The sequence below is a fragment of the Sinocyclocheilus rhinocerous genome, unplaced genomic scaffold (assembly GCF_001515625.1).
Source record: "Sinocyclocheilus rhinocerous isolate Xijiao unplaced genomic scaffold, SAMN03320098_v1.1 scaffold1830, whole genome shotgun sequence".
Lineage (NCBI taxonomy): Eukaryota > Metazoa > Chordata > Actinopteri > Cypriniformes > Cyprinidae > Sinocyclocheilus > Sinocyclocheilus rhinocerous.
In genome coordinates this window covers 225,779-236,614 of record NW_015650704.1, presented here as the reverse complement: position 1 = coordinate 236,614, position 10,836 = coordinate 225,779, and the positions used below count along the sequence as shown (strand labels likewise).

General features: G+C 33.6%; 1 protein-coding gene across 1 annotated transcript in view; it reads left to right on the top strand.

Annotated features, from left to right (window-relative positions):
• LOC107712392 (receptor-type tyrosine-protein phosphatase mu) overlaps positions 1-2,741 on the top strand; it is a 251,734-nt gene extending 248,993 nt beyond the window's left edge. Inside the window, exons 30-31 of the mRNA XM_016517630.1 lie at positions 1,077-1,212; positions 2,661-2,741. Coding sequence (XP_016373116.1) covers positions 1,077-1,212; positions 2,661-2,714 — 190 coding nt within the window. The 3' untranslated portion in view covers positions 2,715-2,741. The remainder of the gene's footprint in view (positions 1-1,076; positions 1,213-2,660) is intronic.
• The last annotated feature ends 8,095 nt before the right edge of the window (positions 2,742-10,836 follow it).

The following is a 10,836-nucleotide window of genomic DNA, read 5'->3' as shown; positions in this document are numbered from 1 at the left end:
GCACGCACTCACACACGCACGCACACACACACTCTCACACACACACACTTAAACTCAGCTTTTCTACAATGAACACTATGGTTACCATGGTAAATTTTCAGAATGATTAGTAATATCAGTGCAACACATATGCGCGTCAGACTCCTCCTCACACAATCCCATAATCCTCTCTGATCACAGCAGGAAGCATAATTTTTAAGTGATCCTGAAGACCCTAATTATTTGCTTCAGGTGTGTTTGATTAGGGTTGGAGCTGAACTTTGCAGGACAGTCGATCGCCAGGAGCAGGGTTGGGCCCCCCTGCCTTTGATTGACTGCTGTGAGTTTGATGTGATGTGAAGGGAAACACTTCCATCTAGTGGCCTAACACACTCACTGCGCCACAGCGGCATCAGACTTCACATCAAATAAACACATCTGCAGAGTAAAAGCAATGTTCACCTCTGTATAAAATGTTTCCATTACTATTATCAGTTAAAAAAAAGAAAAAAGAAAATGAGTTATAAAAATTTGTTAGATGAGCATGCTTATTTATCGACAAACAAATATACAGTGATTTTTTTAAATAATATTATTAATTGTTTATTTATTTATTTGTTTTATGATTGTGTTTATTTTTATGGGTTTATTAAACAAAAAAGGTAACACTTTACTTGAAGTCTTCATATGTAATGTATTATAAAAGTATTTTAATGCATTAATTATGGCTTTATAATGCATTCTATGATCTCACAATTAATTATCACCATAGTTATAATACATTATACTTCTTGTCTATTCCTTGTTTTGCCTTTAAAAAGTATAATTCAGTAAAACACATGAAAACAACTTCATATGTAACAGAACCTGCAAATAGTGTAATGCATTTTAATTACAAAAAGATATATTGCATTATAACATACATTATGAAATGCTTTATAATGCATTAAAGACGTCAAGTATTGTGTTTCTGCTCGATCACTGAATCTCAGCAGGACCGTGAGTCTGTTTATGTGACGATAACAGCGTTTATTATGACTGAGCATCGGTCAGAGCCGAGGTCTTCATCTGAAGCGTGTTGTCTTTGGTCCCGTCAGGAACGGCGGCGGTCGCAGCGGGACGTTTTGTGCCATCAGCATCGTGAGTGAAATGCTGCGGCATCAGCGCTCGGTCGATGTGTTTCACGCCGTCAAAACCCTGCGCAACAACAAGCCCAACATGGTGGATCTGCTGGTACTGACTCACAGCTCACTGACCACTCAGCTATTACTGCTAACTACAACTAAACCATAACAAGAGAACCTTTCTGAAAGACTTTGGTACTTGATTTAAACAACAACAACAAACTTTAAATAAAATAATATAATATGTATCCCTGCAGCACAAAAGCAGTGTTAAGTCGCTGGGGTATATTTGTAGCAATAACCAACAATACATTGTATGGGTCAAAATTATACATTTCTCTTTTATGCCAAAAATCATTATTAAGTAAATATATTTTGTAAATGTCCTACCGTAAATATATCAAAACTTCAGTTTTGATTAGTAATATGCATTGCTAAAAACTTCATTTGGACAACTTTAAAGATGATTTTCTCAATATTTAGATTTTTTTGCACCCTCAGATTCCAGATTTTCAAATAGTTGTATCTCAGCCAAATATTGTAATATCCTAACAAACCATACATCAAGGAAATATTATTTATTCAGCTTTCAGAGGATGCATACATCTCAATTTCGAAAAATTGACCCTTATGACTGGTTTTGTGCTCCAGGGTCACATATATATAAATAAACTTATCTTTGCAAAACTAAAAATTATTTAAAAAAAATGTATAGACATTTTAAAAAAGAAAGAAAAAAAAATGACCAAAACACACAACAACATTAATCAAATTTTAACTAAATAACTTGATGTACAAAACTAAAACTAAAATAAAAATGTATAAAAACTATACAGACAAACTCTTACAAATACAGGTGCTTCACGGTGATGCCATAGAAGAACCTTTTTGTCTAAATGCTTCCATAAAGAACCTTTAACCTTTCTGTTTCACAAAAGCTTCTTTGTGGCGAAAGAAGGTTCTTCAGATTATAAAAAGCTAAGAAAGAGATGTTCTTTGACTGAATGGTTCTTTGTGGAACCAGAAATGGTTCTTCTGTGGCATCGCTGTGAAGCACCTTCTAAGCAGCTTTAGTTTTAAGAGTGCATAATAAAATAGAAGGAAAAATAACATTTAAAAAGTTGATGTACAAAAATAACTCAAACTAAAACTATAACAAATTATAATTATAAATAATACAGAAAAAAAAAAAAACATATAGAATTATTTTTGAAAAACTAAAAAAATAATAATAATAATAATAATAATGACAAAAACGCACAACAAAATTAATATGGAATAAAAATGTATAAAAACCATACAGACATATTTTTAAAATGAAAGAAACAAAGAAAGAAAAAAATTATTAAAAATATCATTGCTCTTTTGTTAGTTTTGATTGCTTCTATTGTCATTTGTAAGTCGCTTTGGATAAAAGCATCTGCTAAATGACTAAATGTACTAAAATAACACTGATTCAGGATGTTCAGGGGAAAAAATCTACAGTTTTTTTCTAGTGCTTCCTAATTTTATTGTATGTGGTATAATTTAACGCGTGTCTTCTGTGTCTTTCTGCAGGATCAGTACAAGTTCTGCTATGAAGTGGCTTTAGAGTATCTGAACTCAGGCTGATGGACCGACGCTCTGTGTGTGTGTGTGTGTGTGCACAGTCGGCTTGTATTTCTTCACAATGAAACTTCTTGTGTCTGGATGCATCAAGCCTGTAAAGAGCAGATTGTCGTTCCTTTTCCCTGATGCTAACAGACTCCTTCCTTCAACTGAAGGAATTCACAAGATTCCTGCCGAACACAGATTTGCACGACGCAGCGGATCCTCATGAATACTATAATGAGCCTCATTTACATATTAATGAGGCGAGTGTGCTGTGATTGGCTGAAATGCTTCTGCTGTATAAACCCGATTGGTTGTTGAATGCGACGCGAGTGTGTTTTGCTGTAAATTGTGTAACATATGAAATCTCATAAGATTCGGAGGAATGAGGTCACAGCCGTGATCATCATCATCATCATCATCATCATCATCGATCCAAAGCTCGTCATCGCTCGCTCGTCACGCATCCGTTCCTTTGCTTCTATCGTGTTTTTAATATTGTTTGTTTATACTGTAAATATTGGAGGTGTGCTGTGATATTTATTCAGGACAATCATCTTGTACTGGTTCTTGAGTTCATATTGTACATGATCAAATATACTGTATGGATCAACAAACGTCTGCTTGCTCATAACTCACTATATTATATGTATATATCACTCAGAGTTCTTTTAGATCATGAATTTGTTTAACTGTCCTTGTTAAATCTTGCTAAATGTCCATGTTGAAAATCTCACACAGGTTTATAAAGTGAAATCAGTAACACTTTACCTAAGTCTTTATGTATCATGCATTATAAAGTTATGTTGTAATGCATTATATTTTTCATAAATAATTGTAACCAAAAATGCATTGTAATATTTGAAGGTTTGCTTGTTGTGAGTTTTAATGCATTGTACTTTCTAAAGCTGTAACAATGAATAGATAAGTGTTATAATGCATCATAACTGTGGTTTTAATTATTCATGAGATCATTAAATAAGGCATAATTAATGCATTAAAAACACTTTTATAAAGCATTAAATATATATAAAGGCTTTACGTAAAGTGTTATATTTATATCATTTATATCAAAAATTACATTAAGGTCCCGTTAGTTAACATTAGTTAATGCACAACGTTACGAAATTTGTTACAGTTAAACATTACTTTAAAACACAACTGTTCAATGCACTGCATATATACTTCAGATGCAAGATGACTTAAGATATTAAGTCGTAATTTCTGAAAAATGTATTAAAATCAAGCGGATTTATTCTTAATACAAGAACAAATATTTTCCTGTGGGGTCTGGAAAAATCATCTTGTTTTCCTTTTGAATTAAGTTTATTTTTCTGACCCCATTGGCAAAATAATTTTCATTTAATTTAATTTATTTATTATTATTTTAATATATCTTGATTTAAGGATGCTTAGATATTTGTACTGGAAAACCAGACAAAAATACTGTCAAATACCAAGTTTTGCCACATGTTAGTTTGCTCATATTTGCTCAGGGCAATTAAATAATATAACGGATACATTTGATTTTAATAATGTATTTGTTAATGCTGACAATCACATTACATAAGATTAATAAGTTGTTTTATTTATCTAATGTTTAAAAATGGAACCTTATTGTAAAGTTTAACCCAGAATTGTATTAAATAACACAAATAAGTCTTCAGTCAAAGACTTTCATCAGATGATTGAAAAGCATGAGACTGATAAAAGAGATGAGGATTTGACTCTCATGTGGATGTGGAATATGAAGCATCATATGAATCACATTGAACTGCTGTTATGATGCTTTATTGACAGTGATCCACATCTCCTTAAAGAAATAAAGCATCCAGGTTTAGATTGACGCGAGTGTGAGTAAATCTAGTGTTGAGAGCTCATTCTTCCATAACAATAATAGAACCTTCATTCAGAACGACCTGCTCTTTGTGCTCGAAATGTTACCATAAAAACATTATTTATTCAATTTCTCATGAAATGTTTTATTTCTGAAAATAAATGTCTGAAATGTTACTTGTTTCAGAGAACATTCAAGAGTAACGTTCCCGGGATTTTTGCAACTTGGTATAATGGAATATTTATGGAAGACCGTTCCCGCCACTGAATAAAAAAAAATAAAAAAAGGTAATTGTGACTTTATCTCACAAATCGGACTTTTTTTCTCAGAATTGTGAGATATAGACTTGCAATTCCGAGAAATAAACTCACAATTGCGAGTTTTAAAGTCAGAATTACGTGATATAAAGTCACAATTCTGAGAAAAAAGTCAGAATTGCAAGTTTTTATCTTACAATTGTCACTTTTTTTTCTTGCAATTCTGACTTTATATCACACAGTTGCGAGTTATAAAGTCAGAATTGTGAGAAAAAAGTCCGAATTGTGAGAAAAAAATCCGAATTGCAAGAAAAAAGTCATAATTGCGAGAAAAAAGTCAGAATTGCGAGTTATAAAGACCGAATTGCGAGAAAAAAGTCAGAATTGCGAGTTATAAAGTCAGAATTGCGAGAAAAAAAGTCAGAATTGCGAGGAAAAAAGTCAGAATTGTGAGGAAAAAAACCCGAATTGCGAGAAAAAAGTCAGAATTGCGAGTTATAAAGTCAGAATTGCGAGAAAAAAAGTCAGAATTGCGAGGAAAAAAGTCAGAATTGTGAGGAAAAAAACCCGAATTGCGAGAAAAAAGTCAGAATTGCGAGTTATAAAGTCAGAATTGCGAGAAAAAAAGTCAGAATTGCGAGGAAAAAAGTCAGAATTGTGAGGAAAAAAACCCGAATTGCGAGAAAAAAGTCAGAATTGCGAGTTATAAAGTCAGAATTGCGAGAAAAAAAGTCAGAATTGCGAGGAAAAAAGTCAGAATTGTGAGGAAAAAAACCCGAATTGCGAGAAAAAAGTCAGAATTGCGAGTTATAAAGTCAGAATTGCGAGAAAAAAAGTCAGAATTGCGAGGAAAAAAGTCAGAATTGTGAGGAAAAAAACCCGAATTGCGAGAAAAAAGTCAGAATTGCGAGTTATAAAGTCAGAATTGCGAGAAAAAAAGTCAGAATTGCGAGGAAAAAAGTCAGAATTGTGAGGAAAAAAACCCGAATTGCGAGAAAAAAGTCAGAATTGCGAGTTATAAAGTCAGAATTGCGAGAAAAAAAGTCAGAATTGCGAGGAAAAAAGTCAGAATTGTGAGGAAAAAAACCCGAATTGCGAGAAAAAAGTCAGAATTGCGAGTTATAAAGTCAGAATTGCGAGAAAAAAAGTCAGAATTGCGAGGAAAAAAGTCAGAATTGTGAGGAAAAAAACCCGAATTGCGAGAAAAAAGTCAGAATTGCGAGTTATAAAGTCAGAATTGCGAGAAAAAAAGTCAGAATTGCGAGGAAAAAAGTCAGAATTGTGAGGAAAAAAACCCGAATTGCGAGAAAAAAGTCAGAATTGCGAGTTATAAAGTCAGAATTGCGAGAAAAAAAGTCAGAATTGCGAGGAAAAAAGTCAGAATTGTGAGGAAAAAAACCCGAATTGCGAGAAAAAAGTCAGAATTGCGAGTTATAAAGTCAGAATTGCGAGAAAAAAAGTCAGAATTGCGAGGAAAAAAGTCAGAATTGTGAGGAAAAAAACCCGAATTGCGAGAAAAAAGTCAGAATTGCGAGTTATAAAGTCAGAATTGCGAGAAAAAAAGTCAGAATTGCGAGGAAAAAAGTCAGAATTGTGAGGAAAAAAACCCGAATTGCGAGAAAAAAGTCAGAATTGCGAGTTATAAAGTCAGAATTGCGAGAAAAAAAGTCAGAATTGCGAGGAAAAAAGTCAGAATTGTGAGGAAAAAAACCCGAATTGCGAGAAAAAAGTCAGAATTGCGAGTTATAAAGTCAGAATTGCGAGAAAAAAAGTCAGAATTGCGAGGAAAAAAGTCAGAATTGTGAGGAAAAAAACCCGAATTGCGAGAAAAAAGTCAGAATTGCGAGTTATAAAGTCAGAATTGCGAGAAAAAAAGTCAGAATTGCGAGGAAAAAAGTCAGAATTGTGAGGAAAAAAACCCGAATTGCGAGAAAAAAGTCAGAATTGCGAGTTATAAAGTCAGAATTGCGAGAAAAAAAGTCAGAATTGCGAGGAAAAAAGTCAGAATTGTGAGGAAAAAAACCCGAATTGCGAGAAAAAAGTCAGAATTGCGAGTTATAAAGTCAGAATTGCGAGAAAAAAAGTCAGAATTGCGAGGAAAAAAGTCAGAATTGTGAGGAAAAAAACCCGAATTGCGAGAAAAAAGTCAGAATTGCGAGTTATAAAGTCAGAATTGCGAGAAAAAAAGTCAGAATTGCGAGGAAAAAAGTCAGAATTGTGAGGAAAAAAACCCGAATTGCGAGAAAAAAGTCAGAATTGCGAGTTATAAAGTCAGAATTGCGAGAAAAAAAGTCAGAATTGCGAGGAAAAAAGTCAGAATTGTGAGGAAAAAAACCCGAATTGCGAGAAAAAAGTCAGAATTGCGAGTTATAAAGTCAGAATTGCGAGAAAAAAAGTCAGAATTGCGAGGAAAAAAGTCAGAATTGTGAGGAAAAAAACCCGAATTGCGAGAAAAAAGTCAGAATTGCGAGTTATAAAGTCAGAATTGCGAGAAAAAAAGTCAGAATTGCGAGGAAAAAAGTCAGAATTGTGAGGAAAAAAACCCGAATTGCGAGAAAAAAGTCAGAATTGCGAGTTATAAAGTCAGAATTGCGAGAAAAAAAGTCAGAATTGCGAGGAAAAAAGTCAGAATTGTGAGGAAAAAAACCCGAATTGCGAGAAAAAAGTCAGAATTGCGAGTTATAAAGTCAGAATTGCGAGAAAAAAAGTCAGAATTGCGAGGAAAAAAGTCAGAATTGTGAGGAAAAAAACCCGAATTGCGAGAAAAAAGTCAGAATTGCGAGTTATAAAGTCAGAATTGCGAGAAAAAAAGTCAGAATTGCGAGGAAAAAAGTCAGAATTGTGAGGAAAAAAACCCGAATTGCGAGAAAAAAGTCAGAATTGCGAGTTATAAAGTCAGAATTGCGAGAAAAAAAGTCAGAATTGCGAGGAAAAAAGTCAGAATTGTGAGGAAAAAAACCCGAATTGCGAGAAAAAAGTCAGAATTGCGAGTTATAAAGTCAGAATTGCGAGAAAAAAAGTCAGAATTGCGAGGAAAAAAGTCAGAATTGTGAGGAAAAAAACCCGAATTGCGAGAAAAAAGTCAGAATTGCGAGTTATAAAGTCAGAATTGCGAGAAAAAAAGTCAGAATTGCGAGGAAAAAAGTCAGAATTGTGAGGAAAAAAACCCGAATTGCGAGAAAAAAGTCAGAATTGCGAGTTATAAAGTCAGAATTGCGAGAAAAAAAGTCAGAATTTCGAGGAAAAAAGTCAGAATTGTGAGGAAAAAAACCCGAATTGCGAGAAAAAAGTCAGAATTGTGAGAAAAAATGTGCGATTTTGATAATTCGATTTTATGTTATTGCTGATTGATAAATGTTCCTGAAATATCATCTTCACCAGTAGATTCAGAGATGTTGCTCTTAGAAGGAGAGACAGCTATTAAAACAGCATCTAATGATTCTCCCTCCTCATTGTGGATCAGCAAAGACACATGCAGTATCTGATCATGTGAAATGTTTTTGAAGCTTCATGAGCTTTTGATGAGGGACACAATCCAAGAACACATGCAGAACCAATGATCATGACCGAGACGACACGCGTGTGAGTAGATGTTCTGGCTTATTCCACACCAAAGATCTAGAGTTAAACATGAAGACTGGACTCTTCCAGATAAAGGTTCATCGATGTGTTTGGTTTTTCATGTTCAGTCAAGAACCCTCTCCATTTCTGGACGCATGTGGTTCTTTGGAAAATAAACATGTTGCATCTGATTCTGGATCAGTGTGAGAAGAGTGTTTGAATGACAAGATCTGATCAAAGTGTTTTCTGTTTTTGAGGTTTGACTCTTCCACAGACATCATGGAGGCTTAAGCTTCAGATTAAACTATATGAGCTCTTAAACTATATGAAATATATATATATATACATATTAAGTCTAAGCAGAGTTAAGTTAGTGACAGAAATGATTCTCAGCTGTTGTTTAATTCTTGAATTACAGTGTAGCCTACCAGTTGTTTAATTGTTATTTAATGAGTTGTGTTAGTTTTTGTGATGTTTCTGAGGTTTGCATGACATTAATGGTTTTGCTTTTGTGTTGTTGATCTTCTGATTCATGCATTTGCTCTGAATTCTCCAGCACTGCTAGTTAAGGCACGGGTTAGTGAGTTCCTACAGCTTCATTAGTTGAGGGACAAACACACATTATAGCTCCGATTGCTGTGTCATTAATGAGAATTAGAAAGAAATTCAAGAGAACCCGTCTGCGCTTGTGGAGATTCTGCTGTGTGATTTGTGTTTGTGCTCGTTAAGATGAAGGAAGCGAGTGTGAGTTTGTAATCCGAGCTTGAGTTTGACATTCCACAGAGTTAACACTAGTTAAATATAACCCACATCACCGGCCGAGCCAACACAGGCCTCCACTAGAGTCTGCCTCTAAATCAAGCCCAGTACACTTCATTGTCTCATTTGTGGGAAATTTGTCTTGGACTTCACAAGACACTTGGGAAAGGATAACATTTTTAATGATTTTAAACAGAGAGAGAGAGATTCTATCTACTTTCTAACTTTGTTTTTACCCAAAATATAACATTACCTCAAAGTCCGGACCTCAAGCCCATCGAGCAAATTTGGGGCGAGTTGGAAAATAAACTGGACAGATCTACGGAGCTGCAGAAGGCATGGGATAACATTAGTGTTGAAATAGTGAACTAGTGAAATAGTGTTGAAAGCTTCACATTAATAAGCAATAAGCCCCAAGAAGCCGTGGTTTACAGTGAATTTATAACAGCTAAGGGGCATTGTTAGGTACGACGCGAAGCAGAGCTTTTATAAAACGGTTATTCCATATACGTAGTATGGTTTCACTAGCTGTTATAAATTCACTGTAAACCATGGCTTCCCGGGGCTTATTGCTTTTATAAAACAGTTATTCCATATACATATCACACAATAAAACGGAGCAAATAAAGTGTAATGATATTAATAAAAACAGTATTCTTCCACCAAACAATGTAGCTCCTCAGAAACAGTTGTGGTTGCAACAAAGTGGTTGCCGAGCAACACACAAACGTAAACAAAGGTGTATGTTACTTTGTAGAGTCATTTACAACAGCTTTGAACGCGGCTCAGCCAATCAGAATCAAGGACCGGAACTATCCGCTTTATAATACAATTTAAATTAATGTTGTAAAATTCATCTTAAATAAATTGTAAAGCAGTAGAGGACAACAGTGCCATTACTCATATGACAAATAATAATAATGCTAGTAATATATTTTCATATAGATTTTTAAACAGATTTCAAAATATACAAAAATAAATTTGCTAAAATGTTAAAAAAATATATTTACATAATATGTATTTTCTACCAAGGTATATTTTTGAAAATAGATTTTAATATATTAGTCTCGTGTAAGATTGCAAACGTATTTTCTTGCACCTAAAATACATTTTGAAATATATATATATATATATATATATATTTCAAAATGTATTTTAGGTGCAAGAAAATACGTTTGCAATCTTACACGAGACTATATATATATTAGTATAAAGGCTGAAACTCAATACACACTAGTCAGCATTCGAAGTGGATCAAAACCTTTCATCAAAGTCGTCCTAAAACCTAAAACCAAAATGCGTTCTTGTCTTGGGACAACTTGTTTTGATCCACTTCAGTTGTTGACTACTGTATCTAAAATTTCAGAAATATATTTAATTGAGCTGCACTGTTTATATTTAGCATTCATTTAAAATATATATTTGCAAAAAAAAAAAACTAAAAAACAATAGAACCATCACAGAAAATTCTAATGGTTTCCATTACAAACATTACAAACCATCAACTTTTAACCACTAAAGCCATTACAAATGGTTTTCTGTAGTGTGTTTTGGGACATATTCCATTAAGATGTATTGGTTTTAAAAATTACACTGGTTTGACCAATTACACTGCAAAACAATATCTTCTTACTTAGTATTTTTGTCTTGTTTTCTACTACAAATTCTTGAATCGAGATGCATTTACTTGACAGGTAAAATTTTGTCTTGTTTTCTAAAAAAAAAAAAA